Consider the following 25270-nt stretch of genomic DNA (forward strand, 5'->3'; position numbering starts at 1 on the left):
AAACTTCTATAGAGGTGAATGGAAGATGATAGTAAATATAATTTGCTTCAATAGCAAAGAGGAAAAATCCATGATAACAGTTCCATGACTGTCCAAAAGAGGGGAAAAAATATAGATACATTGTTTACAGCAGTAAGAGAGAAAGATGTGGATTTGGCTGCCTCTCCCTCAGCTGCTGTATCAGAAACATCCTCGCAACAGCGTTAATAATTTCTTTTTTCTTTCTTTCTTTTTTTTTGTTTTTTTTTGTTTGGTAATTTACTGCCGAGATAATATAACAAAGTATAGTGTTATAAATATACTGTATATACACATCCCAGTTCCTGTTAATACAAATTTTAGACATAATTACAGCTAAATTACCGGAAGAAATATCTTATCTTAGTGATCCTTTGAATATCGTGTTGGACAATGATGGCCTTCAAGTCCAAAAGGTTGAGAATCACAAGTGCACTGGACACCAGTACATTCTTTATGATTTCCATCCCTTCTGAAAATCCTCTCTGTTTTGACATAATTTCTCGAAATGTCATTTCAGGTCACATGAAACCAAAATACTTGTGAACAAACAATTAATCGCTTTTAATTAGGAGATTTATCTGTCTATACAAGAATTATAGACACCGAACTTATACATTGACCAAATAGAAAGAGCATTTATGATTCATAGTAATTTCAAATAATTGCCAAGAATTGGAGCATAAATGACTTTTGAATGCTGTGCATTGTTTTAAACCACCACAGTCGGTGATCCAGTTGTTAAGTGGCACAGATCAAGCTGTGCAGTGAGCAGAGTAAGTCCATGAAACAAAAGCCTGACTGTGTCTGACTCGCATCATTGGGCTCTTTCTGCAGACAAGCTGGCTTACTGTAGTGCACATGGGAAAAACAGGCATGACTTAGTGAGCATCAGTGCTTCCCTAGGCACCAAGCTGGCAGAGCAATAAGCAATGGTGCCCCAGCTGGCAATGAGCTAACAGGATTATTGTAAAACGGGTCATGGTGATGCAGAATGCCAATGTGGCCAAATGTTCCATCCCTCAAGAGCTGAAAGGTGACTGAAAATGTCACTCATCTCGAGGTGCAAATAATGTCCAAGTGAATGGCTGGGCGATAGGTCAAGAGTTCAACTCAACCTCAAACTGCAACTCAGTACCATTAACAAATCGGTTATACAAAGCTAATTTAAAACAATAAAGATGAAATTTTTTATAATCTCAGGGATGTTTTATAGTTCACCCAATTCTGAAATGATTTTTCTTTTGAATCAAATTGTTTCGATGAAAAAGTTGAACCAGTTAACAAAACTGCATTTGAATAATATGTCCGCTAACTTTTGAATAGTAGTTGAGTTACAACATGGAGCTAGCAGGAAATGAAAAGAGACTGGGAAAATAGACTGAATGATATCTTCATTTATCTTCTAACCCTTAGTTAGAACCACAGCTCAAACAGGCCTGTTACTTAATTGGTACTTTAGCTGTTCAGCAATATAGTAAGTAAATGAGGCATGAAGCAGTAATACAGCATCCTCAAACATTCTGTCTGTGGAATATATTTTATATGGGAAAACATACAGAGTCTTTCCAGTTCCCAGAACTTTAAAATACACACTCAAAGATCTAGTCTGCATATTCATTGGCTTTCTTCTAAATTAAACTGTTTATGAAGAACATCCACATGTACGGGCAACAGCTATTTGCCTCTAATTATACAAAGTAATTTTGTCTTGCCAAATCAATCGTTTTCCTTCGCTAAGCAAAATTCACGAATCTGCCTGGGTTTCACTCCTGGGAAAGATTGCTTTGTTTTTTTTTTTTTTAAACATCCCTCAGATTATCACAGCGGTGAATATGATTGTAGATCAGTTATCTATTGTGGTGCCGGTAGTATCAAACCGTACAGACAGGATTCTCTCATGAAGCGCCGCTCGTGCTGGGGGGCAGGATTACAGGAACAAAGAATCCAGGGTGAAGAAAAAGATCTTAATCCTTTATCCCCCCCCTTTTCAGTTCTTTTATAAATTCCTCATCTCTTCAATATAGGCCTTCCTTTCTTCTTATAACAATAATGATACTCTCTTGCTCTCCTTTTTCTCTTTCACATTGTGTTCAAATAACAGACAGGGCTCTGTGAACTTCTGAATTAAATGAATCTACATTGAGGGATATTTATTCAAGCCAATAAACTGCCTGAAGATGAAAAAAGATCAAACATTACCGAATGAGATTTCAGAAACCAATCTGGATAAAATTTTGGACTCACATCAACTAAAAGTGAAAATGACTTACCAGCACCTAAATAAGATTAGTGAGTGAAGTGGTGTCAAGTGTGCTTCAGGTGAGAGAAAGTGGAGGATATGTCAAAGGTGAAACATTTAACAACAACTGACATCCAATCCTAGAAAGTCCACTGTGTTTAGTGACTGACTGTCAAACAAGTCAATCTTCAAATTTCATTTCCAAACACTACTCTAAAGCTGACAGTCAAGAATCAGAATTCCTCAAACTGTTCCTTTTTCAAGGGCTCAGGCTGATTTTTAAATGTGCTTTGGTCTTCATTTTTTGAAAAGTGAATAAAGAAACATATGACCAGAGCTGACAGAGAGAGATGATGTCTAGAGTCCAGCAGAACTGGTCAAGTTTATGTATATTAGTCGTTTTTTCTTGACATCAAGCTTATGTAAGTGCATTTTTTCAATACATGAAGCATCCATCTTGAGTCTTTCACTACAGTTCATGTCATTTATTTATTCATCCTCTTAAAAGTTGGGCAAAGGTCTGTGCAAGATGAACTGAAATAATCTTTCCTTTACCAAGTTTAAATGTAGTATCTATATTCAAAAGTTACATAAAAATACTTTTTTTTTTATCAAATTTTAAATTACATTTTTAATTTAACAGATCTAAATGCCTGCTTAGCAAAATAATCAATGCCTTAGGCATTATTTATGTTTTTAATTTCAACATTCAAAACATTCCCACAACCAAAGCCAACTTCAATATTAAAAAATATTCCTGCCTGAACAAATTAAGTGTTGCATGCATTAAATGTTATGTAATTTTTACACAAAGCTGTAAAAACACAGTAAAACAGTAAATACCTGCTAACTGGTTATCTGTCAGTTCTGTCAGCAAAGTATTTGGTAAAAATACTTGTAAGTGTACTTGTAAGTAAAAACTATGAATTACCATATAATCTACAGCAAAAAAGTCCCTGTGTGACATTAGTTTTATTTTTATTATCAGAAATGTACATTAGAGTGTTTTTGTTATACAGTACATTTATTAGGTTATTTTAGTGTTGTGTGTTGCCGATGGGGTTTTGTCTAGCAGTATTGTCCTTGTTTTATGGATTAGCCACGAAGAACTCCGATTCATCATGGCTTTTTATTTTACTTTATTATTTTATTTTTTTATTTTTGTATTATTATAGTGCTTCTCAGTATATTTTTAGGGAAAAGCTCATTTCAGTAACTGTAACTTAATGAAATATCTGGTTATAAGTTATAATTATACAGTCATCAATATTCCATCCCTAATACTAGAAACATTCTCACAGTATGTTTACTCTGAATTTCTGGCAACTACAGCTTCCAGTTTTTTTTTTTTTTTTTTTTACTATAAATGTTATGCAATACTTTTAACAGCACAGATAATATTATATACAGTATGGGTTTTCATCCGGTACTCATTCTTGACTTACAGTATCAACTATTTGAACGCTGTGGTAACTAAGCAGAGCTGAACCATTGCTAGGCAACAGGCTATGATCATCATGTAGCTTTTAGGCAGGATGACTCTGCAACAGATACAGAGAAATTCATCTCTCTTCTGAAAAACATTTGGTTATGTCTAAGAGCTCAAATTTACATTCTCCTGATGCCAAAGGTTTGTGATCATGGAAACCCTAAGGCACATAAGAAGGTTGTAGACGATTTGTACACAATTTATGGTTAAAAAGGTTTAGAAAGGTTACTGATCTACCCTTGAGACATCAGGCAGATATTTTTAAATGATTTATCAGCTATTCTTGCAGGACACACTGCAGTGCAGCTCAAGCATCTGGGGCTTTTAAGAGAGAATTAGATGTACCAGAAGGAGAAAAGTTGTCATCCTGTCTAGAAGACAAGAGAAGACGAGCTTTTCTGCCTTGTTAAATGAATATCACATTAACCAATAAGCCCCATGGTTGGAATGCCTTTTTCATAAGCAGAACAAACTATAGAAGCTTTATTAGACACATGACACACTTTCACACATTGAGGAACACAGACAGCCAAAATCGTTGAAATGAACAAAGAAAAACCCACATTTTATTGCACTTAAGTTATAAGAAAATAAAAATTCTAAATGAATCAAACAAATACACAATCCCTTTAAGGTTTCTTTTTTATCTGTCTGTTATGCCAGGCAGTTTACATAAACTGAAAAAATAAAACAGCTCCAACATCTGATTTCTCAAACCAGATTATAAATTAAACAGGAAAAAAAAAAAAAGAGGAAAAAAACAAAAACAAAACAAAAAACAAAACAAAAAAACAAAACAGGAGAAAGAACAAGATTGTTTTTTCTTTTAATATACAGTGTTAAACCACTTTCACAGTTCAGCTTGAGTTGTGTGACTTGGAGGATGAGACAAATCGTTTGGCTACGGATGCGGTTACGTTCTGTTTATCTATGAAGCTGCTTTACCATAAAAAACAAAAGTAAAAAAAAGAAAAACAAAAAACAAAACGAAACTAAATGGAAAAAAAAAAAAACTCATGAGAGCATTACCAACGGAACCAGGTTAGCTCTAGCACTTAAAAACGTAATCAGATGTCCATTTCTGTACACTAAGACCACCTTTTTTTCTTCGGTAACTTAACGTCGGTTCCAACAATCTCGTTTTTCAACTAATTAAAAACAAGAACGGTATTCTTTTTTTTGTCAAAGCGTACATTTCCACACAGAACAGGCTGACAGAGCTTTTGTCCCAAGGAATGTGTGAACAATTTGCTCAAACACACACCCGCACGCACACCCAGTCATGCTCACAAACGCGCAAAATAGTTTCTACTCGTCCGTCGTTTCATCTCAGCAGACAAACCAGTCTCTTTGTCAGACATTCTCCCTCCTCTACGCCTCGTAGAGGCACATTTGGCTCAAGTTTCAGTGGCAAAAAAAAGAGAAGCTGTTATGTCGATATCTTGCTTTTGTTGGTATGTTTGTTTGTGTCATTTTTACAAGTTCAAACTCTACAAGTAACTTTTGTTTAGAATTTCGTCTGGGACTAAAACGTCACAGCCAGTTAAAGTTCCACCTTATTTTTCTGTGTGTCTAGCAGCATAAAATCCAGTTTGGCCACTGGGATGGACAGTACTGGGGGAAAAAAAAGGTGGGGGGAGGTGGGGGGAGAGACATATTCCCAGGAGCTTATGGGAAAACATTCCCATTTCTCACAGAGCACCAGCACTGATGAACTAATGAGACCAGACTGGTTTGAAAAACAATGAAAACAGGTCATCTCCGATCCAGAGAGGCACTGCTTATGGAGCACTAAAAAAAAAAAAAAACACATTAAAAAATAAAACCTCAAAAATGTGTGAAACAGCAGAGTGGGTTTAGCTTAATACTGAGACCTGTTGTTTGCAACAGTAGACAGGAAGTGAACAAAAATGCTGAACTTGAAAAGAAAGCACAAAACTTTAATTCACAGCTGTTGATGCGAAAACCAAAAAAAAAAAAAAAAAAGTTGTGGGGAACAAAGAAAAAAAACCCAAAAACATATACAAAAGAAAATAACGTGTCAGGAAGAAAGGGATATTTGGCGTGTGCTGAGGTTGATGAGGACTGACAAAATTGGCTTCCTTTGTCTCTCTTTCACCAATCACTGCCGCAGTACAAAGCTCTTCAATTCTCATCTTTCTCCATTAAAATTTTATTTGTATACACTATTTATCACTCCGTGTCCGTGTTGATGCGTTAGGGTCATGTATACAGTGTTGACTGTTTTGATCAAAAAAATAACGTTTGTACATATGGGTGTGAATTTCAGTCAGGCTTGAGCAAACAAGTCTCTGTGCAAGGTCGCCTTGAGTGGTAGGAAAAGGGACAATCCTGTCTTCCCAAGTCTTTCTTGTCAGTTTCCTTCCCAGAATGCTGTGGTGCATGAGTGTCTGCCCCCACCCCTCCCCCTTCGGAAGGTGAACGGAACTGTGGCGGCAGTCGTGGACCGTGGCGCGACGGGGAGAGATGTTGGCGGCAACTTATCGGGGAGGTGGAGATGCCATGAAGTGAGCGATCGGTCCTGGTGCGAAAAGACCCGGGGCAGGTTGCGCTCCCACCCCCCCTCCCCATTTTCCAAACAAGTCCCCATTAAGTTCACCCCCTTCACTTCATGTCCACATCGAAGTCCAACACCAGGAGCTTGGTTTCCTCTGTGCCGTTACGGCTGCCCACCGCGCAAACGAGTTTGGTATTGGAGGCACGGATGCGCCAGACCACACCGCCACTGCCTCCGCTCTCCAGTGTGACCAGGTTGCGGATGAACTCGCCTGTCCGAAGGTCCCACAACTTCACCGTACCGTCATCGGAGCTGGTGATGACAAAATTCTTGTTGAACTGCAAGCATGTTACTGCACTCTGGTGCTTGTGGGGACCTGAGAGCAAAATAAAAGAAAGAAAAGTTAGGAGTTGACATTCAGATAATATAACGTACTTGCAGATAATATAATATTATTGAAATAAAAGGCCACATAAGTGTACAATTTCACTTTGATTATTTCTTGACATACTTGAGTACACTTTTAAAAAGTGCACTTTGTAATTAGAGCTGCACGATTCTGGATAAACTGAGAATCACAAACGTTTTGTTTAAAACAGATCACGATTCTCCCACATTCTGAATACACAACTAAACAAAATATAATTATACATGTAATTTACTAGTGGTTCAGACAAAATGTTAATTGCTGGAGTATAATATTTAATTTAAATTATTATGATGTTATTATGTTGAATGATTCATCGACTCATTCTTCAAGACTTAATTTGTTTCATTACTGGATGAATCATCGTTTTTGAATGAATCTCTTGAGTGAATGATTCAATGACAAATACACTTTAACAGTCACTTGTCGCCACCTACAGGTGTAATGATGTAATTTATACAGCCTTTGAAGCGTCAAGTTAGTTTCAAAAGGTACTAGCCTATTTTAGCTGTTGGCCTATTTTGATCGCTACTGTAGATATCAGTGTTTATATCTGAAATATAAACTTTTATCCCAGTACTTCTCTGATAATTTGAATTATCGTAACACAGAAATAATGAAACTTTGTGGTTGAAAGGACCATTTGTGAAGCTATTTCATAACTTTACATGACAACTGATATCTCTGGGTCAGTGACAGCGCAAACGCAGATCTGAATGTTTCGCTGTGATCATAGCTACTTGTCAAAGGTTTAATAGACATAGCTGAAGCACCATTAAGGAACAAGATTGTGTGGGTGTTGGAAATGAGATCACAATTTTTTAACGATTAATCATACAGCTCTACTTGTAATAATGCTAAGAGTACGTTTACACATCAACTATATGCTTAAAACAGAGACGTTTTTCCTTTGAGTTTTACGTGTACAGACGACACCACTGTCAAAACGATCCCCATTTATACGAATCTGTGAAAATGACTAAAAATGCTGTATTCTGCTGGCAGGCCATTAGATGGCGATGATACACTATAGACTGAAAGTGTAACGCACATGTGCACAACGTCATCATTTTCACAGATTCACGTTTTTGTTGTTGACACGGGGACAGTTTTCAAAAACGTACACTTTGAAACCCGCTTTCAAAAATTTGCGTTTTCAGACCACCAAAACGCTGTTGTTGTGTAAATGAACAGCCAAAATGCATAAAAGTGTTTCGTTTTTAGTTGAAAACGGTGTCGTGTAACCAGCCCCTAAATTATAGGTTTTACCCTCAAGTACAGTTTTCAACTCTGGCCCCTCGAGGTCCACTTTTCTGCAGAGTTTAGCTCCAACCTTGATCAAACTTAACTGCCTATAACTTTATAACCCGATTAGCTTGTTCAGGTATGTTTGATTGGGGTTGGAGCTAAAGTCTGCAGGAAAGAGCTGAGAACCCCTGTTATATATGTATTGTTATATACACTTATTTTGTACTTTAAAGGAGGTGTTAACTAACATACTAAAGCATGTAAAGTATGTGATATGCATCTTAACTGTAGTGTTCTAATCAATAATACATCTAAAGTTAATATATTTTAAATGTACTAAATGTACATGACATACGTTTCAATAGAAATTACATTAAAGTATATTTTAGTTACCATACATGCTTATATGTATATACAGTATTACACTTTAATCATATTTCAAAGACAATAGAAGGAATTATGAAATTACAAATAATTATATACATAAGGCCTACTTAAATTGACCAAAGCACTTTTGAGTTCAAACAATTTAAACAAATACATATTCATTTTACTGCCAATTTTACGGCAAATAACATGTATTTAAGTGTCAAAAAAAATTACATTCACTTTGCATTTAGGTATATTCTTTTAAAGTGTATTATTTCCCTAATAAGTATTCTTTTTATGCTAATGTGTACTTTTCCACAAGGGATTCCATATGTAGAGGCTCATCACACACACCCCGCAACGCTGAAAGCACCGATAGGACAGGAAAATCGAACTGCAGCTACTTGCCACGATGGAGAGAGTGGAGAGAGAACGAGTAACTATGGTTACGGGAAATACTGTGGCATAAATGGCTTTGATTCTATGCCCTTGAGGTATTGAATTGAGCCAGACTTTCTGATAGGCCAAGGAATATATGAGTCTAAACAAAAGTGCTTAGACTGCTGTCAGCGAGGCATATAAAGCAAAAAAAGAGATGTGCTACACTAGCTCCTGTTACTGCAGAGGGGTGTGGTGAGCTATTACAACAACATCACAGGCAAGCCACAGTCAAATACTGAAAATTATATTATCAAACATCTAGACCTGAGAACAAAGACAGATTGAAGTTCATGAGTGAATGAAAACTAAAAATATCCATTTCAAAGGCACAAATTTGTTCATGAATACCCATTAGTAGAGCGCTAAAGTCAACTGTGTGAATGTAAATGAGATGGCCGCTCTCTATTGATGTGCAAGACACTACACAGAGTGGCACAATAGACCCTTTTCCTTTAATGAGTGACTGTGTGTATGAGCATTCGCACTTCAAAGCTCCGCCATTGAGTTGAGCATCTTGTCTAGGGTCTAATGTGCGTTTTTGTTTATTATGTCAAACGAGAGTCATTAAGTGATAACAGGAAATGCTCAATGACCTAATTAAATGACCTACAAACCGATAAATGGTCCATCCCCCTCTGTCTTACCCTCTGGGCACCCCCAACAAGACCACAACAACCCCCTCCAATTCCTTTCATCATGTCATCTATTCCTCACCCTTCCAGAAGATTAAGAGAGTCTTGGAATTATGAAAAATGCATCTTTGGAAACAAATGCCAGTCATTTCCATTTCCATGTCAAAATGCAATGGATAAAGCTCTTAAAGGAACAGTTCACCCAAAAAACAAACAATCTATCTATCTATCTATCTATCTATCTATCTATCTATCTATCTATCTATCTATCTATCTATCTATCTATCTATCTATCTATCTATCTATCTATCTATCTATCTATCTATCTATCTATCTATCTATCTATCTATCTATCTATCTATCTATCTATCTATCTATCGAGAGAGAGAGAGAGAGAGAGAGAGAGAGAGAGAGATTTTTCATTTATTTACTTCACATATGTGGACAGATAAATAATTTTTAATAATTTTTGTGTTTTAATCCACAAAAAATAAAGCAGTGTTCAAACTGCCAGCAATGCAGCGACATTCATTTCAATGGAGAGCTGGTCATGTCCGGCAACATGAGTGTAGGGCTGTCAAATGATTAAACGCGATTAATCGCATACAAAATAAAAGTTTGAGTTTGCCTAATATATGTTTGAGTACTGTGTGTAATTATTATGTATATAAATACAAACACATTCATATATTTGAGAAATACTTACAAGTATATGTATTTATTTATATTTTCATATAATTTTTATTATATATAAATAAAAATATCTTGTACATAAATAACAAATTTCTCTTAAATATTTACATACATTTGTGTGTATTTATATATACATAATTATACACAGTACTCACACATATATTAGGCAAACTCAAACTTTTATTTTGTATGCGATTAATCGTTTGACAGCCCTACATGAGTGACAGTAACCATTGGCGACAGGATGTAGGCGTGTCCAGTGAAGGAACAAAATTGAGTTGTTAAACTTCATGCAAATAAAGAGCGACATTCTGGAGCGACAACCATTAGGAGTGAAGTCAGTGGAGCGTATGTGATCCGTATGTGATCAGTCACTACAAAAGTTATTTTAGAGGTCAGCAACTTTCCTATAATTCATGATATGTCTTCTGTGTACATACGGGAGTACTCGCTGTGCTGACTCAGAGCCTGAATGGATTCGTGAACCCAGATAGACCAGCGCTTGTGCTTTTACCAAGGATAAATAGCCACGATGGCAAAAAGCATTTGCTGTTTCTCATTCATCTTTAATATTAAGCATTTTGTGTACCGATTCCATTTATATTTAGTCTTTTCCCTTAGTTTAGTTGTTAGTGGCAAGAAAATGGATTGGGCATTCACAACAATGAATAGCATCCGTGAATGCTAGGCAGCTAGAAATGGGAACACCCACTTACGACCTCACTGCCTCACTGACGTCGCTGGCAGTGTGAACAGTTTAAGAATTGTCAATTTTGATTAAATGGTGACTTTAAGTCGCTGATCTGTCATTGTAATTTTTAGGTGAACTATTCCTTTGACCGAGTCATACTCTTTCTGCTCACCTTGCAGTGTCTGTAGGCACTGGCCGGTCTTGATGTCCCAGATCTTGACGGTGGAGTCTGCATTTCCAGAGACGAGGATATTATCTTTGAGCTCCATGCCGCTGGTGAGAGACTGATGACCTGTGAGCGTGTGAATACAGTTTCCTGTCTCTACATCCCACACCCGAATTGACGTGTCCAATGAACCGCTCACCACATGGATGCCGTCAAACTGTAGAAAGAGCGGATTAAATAAATCATTGTTCAGTAATTAATAAATTACATTATGTAAGAAAACGACTGTGGCTAAACACCCAGAGTAGTCATTAGGCTTATTCTGTGTCTAGAATAAAACCCAAGAACAATTCAATAAAAGCTGTATTGAGCAGGGCAGGGATTTGATTCATTTCACAATGAGATGCAGCAACAACTGAATTCCAGATATTTTCCATTCCATTGTTATTGCATTAAATGGCACATTTTTTTTTTTTTTTTTTTGCAAAGCTCTTAAAATTATGGATATATGAAAAAATGAGGGCAAATGCAGATTAGTATGGACTACAGTCCAAATGCTTTGCTGGGTCAAAGACAAAGAGGCTGTCCAAGATACAAAAAAAGAAAAAAGGCCTAAAAGTTCTTGATGTAATTTTTGCAGTTATGTTGGTTTACAATAGTTTAACATTTTAATAACATCATTCAGTGTAACCATTAAAAAAAAATAAAAATAAAAAAAAAATTATTATATATATATTATTATTATATATATATTATATATATATATTATATATATTATATATATATATATATAATTATATATATATATATTATATATATATATATATTATAATTATATATTAAATTATAAAATTATATATTATAATTTTAATATATATATATATATATTATAATTATATATTAAATTATAAAATTATATATTATAATTTTAATATATATATATATATTAAAATTATATATTAAATTATAAAATTATATATTATAATTTTAATATATATATATATATATTAAAATTATATATTAAATTATAAAATTATATATTATATATTTTATATATATATATATATATATATATATATATATATATATATATATATATATATATATATATATATATATATATATATATATATATATATATATATATATATATATATATATATATATATATATATATATATATATGCACCGTCAGTGCACACATTAATCATTTTATTTTTTTAAGGTAAAAAATTATTCTGATGATCATTTATTTATCGATAATTAAATAATGCAGATCCTAATACGATTACACACTCATGATTAGATAATACTGATTGAATGTGCTTCAGGTAAGCTTCCTGCACAGTTAGCAGTAGGTCACGAAAGCTTTTAAAGAGAATAGACAGAATGATAGTGCTTCTTATTCAGGCCAAATATCTCTTTAACCCATGCTCCTTTAGAGCACCGAGTGATGATTGTGCTTTAAAGATCTCTTGCCTTACTGCTCAAGAATTAACGTAGCAATGACCCGCAAAGACATTTCATTTTTCTTTGAGGAGATGTCTTGATTCTTTTTCTTACTTTAAAGAACTATGAGTCCATCTGGCATTGATATGACCTCTGAGAGGCAGGTGAAGTGGTCGAGCGTTAGTCAGGGCACATGTGTCAGGTGCGCGTAAATGTCTATGTTTACCTGAAGGGAGTAGACTCTGTTGGTGTGACCCTGGAGTGTGTGTAGGCAGGTCTCGGTTTCAGGATCCCACACTTTCACCATGAAGTCATAGGCCCCGCTGACCACCCTACGGCCGTCATACTGTACGCAACGAACGGCTGCCACGTGACCCATGAGCACGTGCAAACACTGACCCGTCTCTATGTCCCAAACCCGCAGCGTGGCGTCCCGAGAACCGCTCACCACCCTGAGAGAGAAAAACAAACTGCTTTACTTTTCAACATCTAAAAAGGAGTGTGTGCTTGCATTTAAAAGTTTCACATAATGTTAAAATGATTTCTTTTCCAACTTATGATGGTAGGATTTAATCAGCCATTAATTCAGCAGTCTATGACAGTCAACTGCTTGTACCTTCAAGGGTTGTACTTGCTTATAGCTTTACATAAATCAAAGCAAAAAACATTATTTGCTTATAAAAACTACACCCCAGGACACAAGTTTGATATATATTTTTTTTAAACAAACAAAATGAACATTAAAATGAGTGCTGGCGAAGCATAAGAGTAACAACCAGAAACTACTATTGTTGTTGCTGAATGAAGCCTGAGGTCACCGAACAAAATAAGCAATCAAGCTTGACACAAAGGGAAAATATGCACACCAATTGGCCCAAAGGCTTTCAAAACAGAGAATATTGTCAGGCGAGCAATTGTGTAGTTCACAACAGAAAAGCTCAACTCAAGCAATGCGAGTACTCCGCACGGTTAATGTGTACAGCTGAAACCAGATGGGAAATGTGCGGTTTAACCAGCACACAATCATATATTGTCTGCTGCTATTGAAGGGAATTATCTTTAAAGAAGTATTATATAATATACTGTACTTTATATGTAAATTGAAAGTAAATGAACTCATTCATTGTAGTTTATCCAAAGCTTATACTCTACACCAGTGTTTCACTTTCAATTTCTTTTAACCAGAAATGTTTCATTTCGATTCATTACCATTAATATTTCAGTTAATATTTAAATGTTTTTAACATCTAATTTTAATTTTAATATTAAAAAATATATTGTGCTAAGAGTGCAATCAACAAATTAATTAATCATGCACATTTTTTTTTTGGTTTTCCCTTATAAAAACTTGGATAATCTTAATATATCTAATAAAGTATTTAATTAATGTAAATCTATTATTAAATTCTGTTTAATAGGTTAAATGTCATCTACCCCTTTGCTGGGAATCATCCTTAGACATTATTTAATCCATTTATTTTAAGGAAAACACAAAAAGGCCACAAGAAATGTTTCTTGAGCACTAAAACAGCATATTAAATGATTTCTGAAGGATCATGTGACACCGAAGACTGTAGTAGTGGCTGCTGTACCATCACAGGAATACATTACATTTTAAAATATATTCAAATATAAAACAGCTTTTTTTTTAATTGTTAAAATATTTCACAACATTACTACCTTTACTGTAATTAATGTGAGTAAAGGTTGTTTGCCCTCAGTGGAGTAATCTATATGCATCTGCATGTAAAGTGCTCTTTGAGAGGTAGTAGATGTTACCTTTTCTCATGCAAGTGCATACAGCGCACTGTTGAGGTATGACCGTACAGCGTGTGGATACATTCTCCCGTCTCTGCATTCCAGACCTTCAGCGTTCGGTCTGTGGATCCACTGATAATGATGTTGTCTCGCATCTGAGAGGACCAGACCCCACCGGTGTGGCCGACTAACGTCCGCAAACACTGGCGACAAAGAGAGAAGGAATACAAGTGTAAATCAACTGAATTACAATGGCATGTGTTTAAAATGCAGCTGAAAGAATGGTGAATAAAAATGGCCAACAAATAGGTTGCAAATGAATTACCCAATGATTGCACTAATTTTAAGCACTCAGATTTATCATTTTGACCTATACCCAAGACATTACTTCTGCTTATCAACATATATCAAATAACTCTACAGACCATTTGAAGCATAGTTAATAGAAAAAGAAACTGTTTATTTCATGTAATATATTAGATATTGATCGCATGATGAGAGAAATTCTTTAGAATAATCCATAAGGCTAAGGGCCATTTCCTTTAAATATAATTAAACCAAATTCAATTTAATTTCAGAGGCAAACATGGAATCAAAGGTGCCTGTGGTCATTTCGTTGTGTTATGAGGCAAGTGGAAAGCATTGCAAGTGTCAAAGGCGTAACCTCTGAACCATGACCGATAAAAGCAGGGGTGATAAACCCAGGAGATGTGAAAGAGGAGGTCTTAAGGCCTTTAATTCATAATGCAGCTGCTCCTATTTCTGTCTCCATCTCGATTCATGATCAACCGCAATGCATCATTAATCTTTAGAAGTGGAGACCAATCTCCACAACACAGAGGGCTTTCAAGCGTTTTAACGTGCTTTACTTTGTTCTATCGCTGTATGTGGCAATTGATGGAACAAAAGAGCAACTACTGAGGAAATCAAACCAATTAACAATTACTGTACCTGCAAAAATGACAAATGGGACGATAAAACGAAGGGGTTAAAAGCAGAACGGCTCTTCATAGGGAACTGAAGGAACGACAGGGACGTTGTCTCTGAACAATCACGTGTTAAACGTGCCCAAAGCCAATTTCTTATCTTGTGATCAAAAGCTACTCCACTCAAATTTGTAGTGTCCATAACACGCCAGAGAGAAAAAGGAGGGAGGTTATATCATGAATATTAATGTCCTTCTTACTGCATTATGCATGAGGTGTTGTGTTCCATAATGAGTACGTGTTACTAAGGCGATAGATCTTTCCCATGGAATGTTGGGGTGGTTTAAATAATGCCGGTGAGCACGGAGAGCTTTCAGGCCGTGTTCTCAGGCGATTACAGCCTGCTCAGGCTGTGTCTGGAAGAGGACCTTTGAAACCAAATGGCTTAGGTGTCTGTTTATCTGCCCGTTGAGAAACCATAAAAGAGCAAGTCTGTGGCACCCACGAGGCATTGAGATTAGCATTCCGTTTGAGTGGCTGGTGGGAAACGTTTGAAGCCAAGGATCGAGGTTTAAATCCATTTGAGTAACCCCTTTCAAATTCCACTCATTTTACAGTCCACATCTAATCTAAGGGAAGAAGATACCGTGCAAATTGTGGCTAGGGTGGTAAAGTGCCAGTGCTTATTTTGTTTAGTCTCCTTCCAAAAATCCACATTGCGCTTGTCGGAGTGAAGAGAGTCCCATTTCGACACTCGTTTTCATGTTCAAAACCCACCGTATCCCTGAATGGCCAGGACTGGCACACAAATTGTGTGTTTCAGATGGTGAGCAGACTGTTTAGAGCAGCTGTTTCATTGCTAACCCTCCTATTTTCATACGAAAAAAGTATTTTCCCATCTGGAAGAGCACAATTATTAAAGCTTTTCAACTTCAAACCACAGACTACAATGGTTTGTGGGAACTAAAGATTGAACAACATCTGTCAATTAAGCAGTTCAGCTGTTGAGCCTGGGCTCCGTAAAGGAGTTAAAGGAGGGTATACAAGGTAAACAGAGGAAATTATAGTGTGCCATAACCATGGTACGGTTCTCGTGAGCACAAAACCTCATCTAGGCCCAATAAATGGCTGATGGCTGTTTGCGTAAATAGAAGGGTAAACAGTCTTTGCGTACAAAACCAAGCAATGCTGTCACCACCATATTACTTCAGTTCCAAGCTTTCTGGGAAAGACTGACTATTCAAAAGGTCATAAGAGGTTAGATCAGTGTTATGGTTAAAACAAACAGAAAAAAACAAACAAACAAACAAAAAAAATTTTCATTAATAAAGCTGAAAAAAAAAATGTCTCAATTGAAAAGTTGAAGTACGAAACTTAAAATGAAATAAAAAAAATCTAAATAGAAAAAAAAAACATTAAAAATTGCAAAAACGAAATTACTAAAATTGAAATTAAAATAAAAACTTAAAAATTAAAGCTAATTCAACATTAGTAAATACTATAATGATATACAAAAAAACAACAACAACAAAAAAAAACACTGGGTTAGATGCATTTGACCTCATTACATATGAATTGTATGAAGCCAACTGTCTACAGCTACCATAAAACCCATTTAAAAATCTTTAGTTGGGGTGTTTAGACAATCAGGCCTCAAACAAGCAGAGGTTAACGCTTATTCAAGAACAGCTATAGACATCTTCTAATACACAATTTGCAAGATCAGCATATGAAGGTAATCTCCGGCTGGGTGTGTTTGTTTCTCTGATGCAGGAGTGGGTGGATGGTTTGGGCAGGAGTGCTGCAGTCTGCATGTTAAGGAGTTGGTGGTCAGCCAAAGGTGCAGTCTGAGTCATGGCTGGAGCGAGGGAGGGGGAGGAGAGTCGCAGGAAATTAAAAGCGGAATAAAGCAGTGAAAACGAGGGGAGAGAGCGTGAAATGGAGCCAAAGGCTTTAGGATGAGTGAAAGATGTGATGAAAGCAAGAAGTAAACAGGGGGATGGAGGCTGGAGGGCTGTTTTCACAGTAAGAGACACAGATGCATATGCTCAAACACTCCCTGTGACCTCCTCACTCCTCACTACAGTACGTCCTGTCACACCCAGGCCTCCTGCGCTACTGTAAACAACTCCACGAAAGGTGACCTCCAGCAGCAGAGAGCTGCTTTGAGCACATTGCATAAATGGTCTCAAGGGCTTTCGGGTTTGAATTTGTCAATAAACCCAGGGTTTCATACAGTTCATACTTTACCCTGGATTAGTAATTAATCCTGGGTACGTTTTATGTTCTTATTTAAATATTCATGAGTTTATATCATGTAAGTAGATGCTTTATTAGTTGATTTGTCTGTGGATATTTTGGCAAATCTGCTTTGGCATCTTACATCTTCTGAAAAATACTACAAATATAATACCGCTGCTGGTTTATTCCAGTTAATGCATTTGTCGTTGCTGTTCGACATAATTTTTTTCCCCTCAGGTGCTGAAACTAAATAGTACAAAAAGCTCATGAAATTTTAATGTGGTAAGCGCCGAGGATGTTTATGACCAGTTACGAGTTTCCAAATATTTTTCTGTAACTTTTTAGCATAATTTTGCAGTGTTTACAGGGTTTACACATTTTTAGATAAATCCAGCTTTTTTTTCCAAGACATATGTATGTGTGTGTGTGTATATTATATATATATATATATATATATATATATATATATATATATATATATATATATATATATATATATATATATATATATATATATATATATATATATATTATATATATATATATATTTTTTTTTATTATAAAGCATAAGATCATTTCCATTGACTACTGAATTTTCCATGACTTCTCTATGATCTTTTTAGGATTTATATATATATATATATATATATATATATATATATTATATATATATATATATTTTTTTTTATTATAAAGCATAAGATCATTTCCATTGACTACTGAATTTTCCATGACTTCTCTATGATCTTTTTAGGATTTTTTTTTATTTCCATGACTTTTCCAGGCCAGGAAATCACACTTTTGAAAGATATGCAAACTAAAGATTGGCAGTTTTTAATCAGTTTGATTTTTTTTTGCTAATACCGGTCACCCCTAGGTGAACCCCAACCTTGGAATGTGCATAGATTTTTTTTTTTTTTTTTTTTTTAATAATTTATTTTACAGAGGCACTTACAAAGATATACTTAAATAAATAAATTTTTTTCTAATAGAGCATCAGGAACAGTTCTATTGAATACAGAATTTTCTTTGATTTCTCTACGATTTTATTACTTTCTGATTTTTCCAGTCCTGAAAACCACACTTTAGAAAATCGGGCATAGCCAGGCCAGGGTTTCTCTTTCAAAATTACAAGCGAGAAATGCTGCTTTAAGCCCAGTGTGAAAAGCCTTTTAGACTCATTTTCAAGGCATCCACATAACCCTTTGTGGTCAACAAAACTTTCCACGCCACTCATCCCTGAACAGGTGAAAAGAGCTGTGGGTAAATCCTGTCGACACATCTCAGAGAAGCCAGATTAAATACATCTTAGCCGTGGGCTGGTTGTGATGTGACAGAAAGAGAGAGATGTTGGCCAAGTGTCACTGTCACTTTATGAAGAATATTCCACAGGCATTTTAAAGCTGCTAGACGTCAGACATGTCCATACAGCTGGCATAGAGGAAACTTCCATTGCTTCAGAGTGCTGGTGATCGTCTCTGAAGTTTTAGGACGAATCCTTCTCAACTCGGGGAGAGTGTTGGATAAGTCCGACAGCTCTCAGTGAGATGGAGAGAGAGTGCTACATATAATCCACGAAGTGGTGCAATCGCTAAAACGCCTCATTTACCAGGTAATCTGAGCAATGTAGTTTGTTTTGTTGGTCATGCCATGGAGCCAACATTAAAACCAAAGTCCACAGAATCCCCTGTTCTTATCTTGATCTTAATCCAAAGAAGCTCATCTGTTTGCTTATGTTTCTGTCACTTTTCATCCCTCATCAGACGCTTATCGTGCTGTACACATCCTCAAGCGTGGCACACATTCAAATGAGCATGATGCTGCGCTAGAGCCTAATCTTCCCTCAAAATCACTTCCCTATTACACAGCATGAGGCCTATTCATTTACTATGGAAGGGGGCCAGTAATAGCATTATCATGCAAGTGTGGGTGAAGATGGTCTGTAATCCATGGCACGCCTATCAGATCTTTATCTACCATTCATATCAGGCGTCGCTCAGACATTTACTTATTTTCATGTCGGGCTAATGATACTAGGGGTTGGGTATAAAATCAAAAATATTCCAGTATAAATGTGTCAATCAGCATACTTATGTAGTTATGCAAGTGTTTCCTATGCAGCTTTCCTGATTCAGCTAAAAATAAAGACATGTAATCACTAAATAATGGCAAGAAAGCATGTCTAGTGAATTGCTCTCACAAGCAAAGTTTATGAAAACATGACTCTTATGGGCAGATTCTAATATTAGCTTACAAATCTGGGTACGATCATTAGGGTCGGAACAAAATAATAAAAATATCGCTATTTTTTCACATTTTTTGAAAACCATGGTTAAGAGAAGTGCTTTCCTGAAGCTTAAGCGACTTATCAAAAACCGAAATGAGTCAAATTGACCCATAACACATTATAAAAGAATCATTCAAATAAAACAGTAGAGGTTTTGAATATTTTTTTGTTTATATGTCTCATGTCTAAATGAATCGCAACCTTAGCCAAGACTGTATGTTTCAAACTGTTTTTTTGTGCATTAATATATAATATCCTTGATTGAAGAAACTACTTTTAGCATCCAGTATTTCTCTATAAACCATGTTTTTTCCCATCCAAGTTTTTCATGAATCACTTCTCCAGAAAGCGGGAACCAGCGCATAGTGGTGGTGTTGCCAACTCTCAATAAACATTATCTGTAATGGGAAAAGCTGTTAATCTGGTCTCAGATCAGCAGTGAAGGGCACCTTTTTACCTAAACAGAAAGAAACCTGCTGCTTCCAACAGATGGACTGCAGCAAAATGGCCCCTTTGGACAGACATTTTTTTTTTCTTGTGAAAAACAAGTGAATGGCAATTTTCTGTTTTAATATATAAAATCAAAATGGGCTCCACTATAATGAGTGAAAACAGTGAAGGGTGTTTAATGAGAAAGGAGCACTTGTGTGCAAAGGAATTCCAACTATTCCCTTGCTATGACATTCTTTTGCTGGCTTTATCCTCAGACAATATCAGAGCAAAGCAAACAAAGAACGCAGAGAATTTTGGACAATGACACATCCAACCACCATACAAAGCGAAAGCACATGCTTTCATTCTTTAGACAAAATAGAGGTCAAACTGAAAAAACAAACAAACAGTGTTTGTCTGAGTATGTGTGTATATGGGGGTTGGAGATGTAGAAATTCGGGACCCATGACCCAAAGGAGCCTATTTATCTAGATCTGCTATCGATCCCAACCCGAGAAGCTTTTGTCTCAGAGGGTGAGTATCTGCCTGTGAGCTGCTTGCATGAGCTCCTGGGGTTTACAGCACTTAAATGGTGAACTGAAGTGTAGCGAGAGGAAAAAGTAAACAGACCCAAGGTCAAGAAACAGACAGTGTAAGAGAACCAGAAAGAGATGGACAGAGCAATAGAGCAGAGGGGAGGGGGACCACATCCATAGATTCAGAGAGGCATACGCAGCCGAAATAACATTTGTGGCTGTGGCCATGACAACAGGACTGCAGACCACAAAAGTCTGGAAAATGCTCATTTTTAAAAACACAAGAAGAATGTAAATTGGACTTAACTAATGTACTCAAAACGACAGTTTATAGTTCACAGCTGAGTGAACTGCACAAGTGAAGAGTTTAGGAAAGAGCATAGTCGCACTAAATCCTATTGTCTCCTGCTTCACTGTTCCACTTCCTCTGACAGGCGCTTCAAAGGACACAGCATTTCCTGTTTAATTGGCCACAGCCAGTGCCGTGGGACTCTCTAAAGCATTGCATCAGACTTGAGACACTACATAGCTATAATCTTCTTTATATTAGGGAATGCATTGTGCATCATACGGTTATCGACTGATATCGGCAATTAAAAATATTGAAAATTTACCTATTTAGATATTTAATTTACTTATTTTAGCCATTTCATTAATCAGCTTATATTAGGTATTTATTACGACATTGGATATTTTTGTTTAAAAGGTTAGTTCACCCAAAAATGAAAATTCTGTCATTAATTACGTAAACACGGAAGCCTGCATTGTGCTTACTGCGAAAGGAAAATGACAGGGAAGAGAGGATATTGTTGAATACGGTCGTTATTTTTGTTTCGTTTTTGTAGTATTCTCGTCGCTTCATAAAATTAAGGTTGAACAACGGTAGTCACGTTGACTGTTTTAACAATGTCTTTACTAGCTTTCTGGACCTTGAAATTGTTGATTATATTGCCGTCTATGGAGGAGCCATATACCTCTCGGATTTCATCAAAAATATCTTAATTTGTGTTCCGAAAATCTTACGGGTGTGGGAAAACATGAGGGTGAGTAATTATTAATGACAGAATTTTCATTTTTGGGTGAACTAACCCTTTAAGATAAATGAAAAATTGTAAAAGATTGCAGAAGTTAAGTAATGTCTATTTCAAGTAATTTAATTAATCTTAAGTAATGTAGACTTACAATGTTGACAATAAAAATAATTACTGGCATATCGATTATGTTTTCCATCATGGGCCAGATGAACACGATCAAATACAAATGTCTGCCTGTTTTAGCCTTTTTTTTTTTTTTTTAAGAATTTGGATATATTTCTGGGTAACAGAAGTTGATCCAATCTTTACAAGCATTTTCAAGCTGGTGCTTCTTTTTCGACAGCTCCGCAAACAGAACTGCATGATGGGAACAAAAAGGCAGCCTGCCATATATGCGGCGATGACCCTAATCATGGCGCATCTGCCATCTGTTACGATGATGTCTCTCATCAGACAGCATGTTGCTGCTGCACCAATCACGTCTCCACTGTGATAAGACGAGAGCCAATCAATGCACGCTAGATTTGATTATAGAAGCTCAAAGGCTGATAACCTTGGGAATGATTTGAGATCCTCTTCTGTGAAAAGCGGACTAGTGAGTCTCACATGGAGGATAGAAGATGGAAAAATCTAACAAGCGAGGATGATAACGCCTGTGTTAGTAACGGTTATAATACTGAACATTAAAAGGAGAGATTTCATTAGACTCTGGATGAAAATGGAGGTCAGGATGGAAAGGGCAGCGCTGCATGATGAGTGAACCGCACACATACACACACACACACACACATTATTTTACAACTGCCATAAACTTGCAGCACAAGGACCATGTCACAGCATCAGCTAGCGCAATGAATCCTTAAAGTGCAGGAGGGAGGGAAAGGCAGAGAATGGACTTGAGAAAGAGAGAGAAAGAGAGAGAGAGAGAGAGAGAGAGAGAGAGAGAAAGTCAGCCAGAAAGACAGGGTGTTTGCAGCTGATGATCATCTCAGTGTTCAATAGAACATGACTGTTCTCATATTCTCACGTGAATAAGTGATGAAGATGGTCATGTGCAGGTTTTCTGGATGAATTGAGATGGCAGTGAGTGCTGTTGTACAAGGATGCTCAATGAAAACACACACCTCCCATGAGAGAGAGAGAGAAAGTGAGAAGATGAAGAGAATGAAAGGACAGAGCAGTCAACTGCATATTTATGTACACCTCATATCTGAAAGCATTTTGAAAATGCAAGCAAAGCCACAAAACATTACAGAAAATGGCAAAAAGCAGAGTTTCTTGTGATCAATATATGATTTAGTAGTAACTGAGATAATTAAATGATCATCATTGATACTGATAGCAGAAATAAAGCCAATCATTTTAACCCATAACCCTGTGAATTCATATCACGTGAAGACGTGACTAACAGAAGATTAATATGTTACTCTGTGACCCCTAAGCTGAATTAAAATAGCAAACTTTAAATCTGCCAGACTGTTGTGTTGCAATATAGTGGAGCAGATGGCATATTTTTACATTTTGGATGTGTTAAATGTTGAATTGTGTATTTATTTAAATATGTCATAATACAACTTTTGCAGTGTCCACAGAATGGTGGCTTTAAGTAAGGGTGATGAAACCATATTTTTTTAGCCTCATTTTCATCAGAATCCTCTGCAGAGAATAATAATCTTACAGCAGGTATTCAACAAAATAATATATTCCATTTCTTTAATTAAAAAAAAAAAAAAATCATATGAAATGTATAATTTATGTATTTAAACATTTATTTCTGCTGGACACTTATGATTTTACTTTTAAAGCTAGATAAATAAATGAATAAAACCTCACCTTCCCAGTAACAGCAGACCACACTTTGAGCGTGTTGTCATCTGAGCCGCTCACTATGCGATTTCCACAAAACTGGAGACAGGTGATGACATGGTCGTCATGGCCTTTCAACACCTGGAGATCATCAAAGGAGAGAAAGAGAGGATTAATTACAAAATGAACAGAAATGCCAGTATTTCAGTGACGTGTGAGGATGATGTGAAACTGCTGAAGTGGCAAATGGCACAGCAGCTTTCAACTTGACATATATGAATGAAACTGAAATTTTTCATGGTCACCATGGTAACAAACGAGTCAGATAAATAACTGCTTCTGTTGTTCTAGTGCAGCGGAAGTATATGTACATAAAAAAACTAAAAATCTTTTTTTTCTTGCACCCACTGTGCCTTAAAGAGGATTTTTAAGTAGCTCTTTACAGGCTAGTGCAGGTGTTTTCTTAAACATTTCCACTCATTTCTGTTCCAGGACTGAGCCTCAGGTGACAGGCTGGCTGATGGGTGTCTCTCAAACGGAATTCCAAATTAGATTTGCAACAAAGACCGAAAGCAGTAAAAATCCGTTTGAGTGCCAATTCTGACAAAGTGATTAAAGTGATTTAATATTATGCCTTACAGTAACAAGGAACTAGAAAAATTAATGCATGAAAAAAGGGGATAGAAGCAAACCATCTATCCATCCTCAGTAAGATTTTTTTTTATGTATTTGAAAAAAGTATCTTATGCTCACCAAGGCTGCATTTATTTGATCATAAATGCTGTAAAATCAGCAATAATGTGAAATGTAACAATTTAAAATAACCGTTTTCTATTTTAATATATTTAAAGATGTAATTTATTCTTATGGTGGCAAATTTCAGACACCCATATTCCAGTCTTCAGAGTCACATGATCAGAAATCATTCTAATATGCTGATTTTGCTGCTTAAGAAACATTTTTTTTTTGTTGAAAACCATGTTATTTTTTTTTTCAGGATTAGAAAGCAGAAATATAACAGAAAACTTCTGTAACATTATACATGTCTTTACTGTCACCTTTGATACATTTATTGCATCCTTACAGAGTAAAAGTATACATTAAAAAAAAGAAAAAAGTACTGATGCCCAACAATTGAACTGTAGTGTTTGTATATATAGTTAAAATAATATATCAATAAAATAAAATGTATAAAAATTATTTTCTATATTTATTTTTTAAATATTTTCTGTAATGTATCGATGTACACTTGTTCCCTGTGCAATTTGCAGTCCCTTTTTAGACACAGGGTATAAACACTTTTTTTAAATGGGTGTATATCTAGTGAAGTCCACTTCAAAGGACACTATTAGGAATGTACCCATGAAGTAGGAGTGAGAATGAAAGTGAACACACACACACTACCTTAGGTGATTTGAGGTCCCCTCTCCTCCAGTTGGTGTCTATTCTGTGTTGTCTGATGTAGGCACTCTTCCAGGGACTGTGTGTAAACCCTGGCTTGATAACCTTCCTTCTCTTTATGTGCAAGGGTTCGTCAATACCTGCAAAACAGAAGTTTTCTATATTGGTGACGCTCATTCAATGAATGGTTCTATTATAATGGCATCAATCAGGCAACTATTTGATATAGGTGTGGTTGATGGAATAATTTCCAAAGTCACAGTTTGTGGAGAGTGGTGAAATCACCTTCTTCTTTGCATTTTTCCCTCCAGAGCAGGTTGTCCTCTGCTAGAATGCGCCAGTAACGACACGTCTGAGCAGCCTGAAGCAGATCCTTTGGCTCCAGAAATGACAATACGTGTAAGGCCAACTACAACACAAGACAGACATAAGAGAGAGACATCAGGAGAGGGTGAGGAATGCGGTT

General features: G+C 36.1%; 1 protein-coding gene across 6 annotated transcripts in view; it reads right to left on the reverse strand.

The window, feature by feature from the left end:
• Positions 1–4270: 4270 nt before the first annotated feature.
• Positions 4271–25270, reverse strand: part of fbxw7 (F-box and WD repeat domain containing 7) — a 174551-nt gene continuing 153551 nt past the window's right edge. For all 6 annotated transcript variants that reach the window (XM_067402884.1, XM_067402885.1, XM_067402887.1 and 3 more), the window contains 7 exons: positions 25090–25213; positions 24808–24944; positions 23431–23544; positions 14163–14344; positions 12610–12835; positions 10941–11151; positions 4271–6643 (listed from right to left, as the gene is read on the reverse strand). In XM_067402884.1, coding sequence (XP_067258985.1) covers positions 6375–6643; positions 10941–11151; positions 12610–12835; positions 14163–14344; positions 23431–23544; positions 24808–24944; positions 25090–25213 — 1263 coding nt within the window. In that variant the 3' untranslated portion in view covers positions 4271–6374. The remainder of the gene's footprint in view (positions 6644–10940; positions 11152–12609; positions 12836–14162; positions 14345–23430; positions 23545–24807; positions 24945–25089; positions 25214–25270) is intronic.

Source organism: Chanodichthys erythropterus, chromosome 12 (genome assembly GCF_024489055.1).
Source record: "Chanodichthys erythropterus isolate Z2021 chromosome 12, ASM2448905v1, whole genome shotgun sequence".
NCBI classification, from domain to species: Eukaryota; Metazoa; Chordata; class Actinopteri; order Cypriniformes; family Xenocyprididae; genus Chanodichthys; species Chanodichthys erythropterus.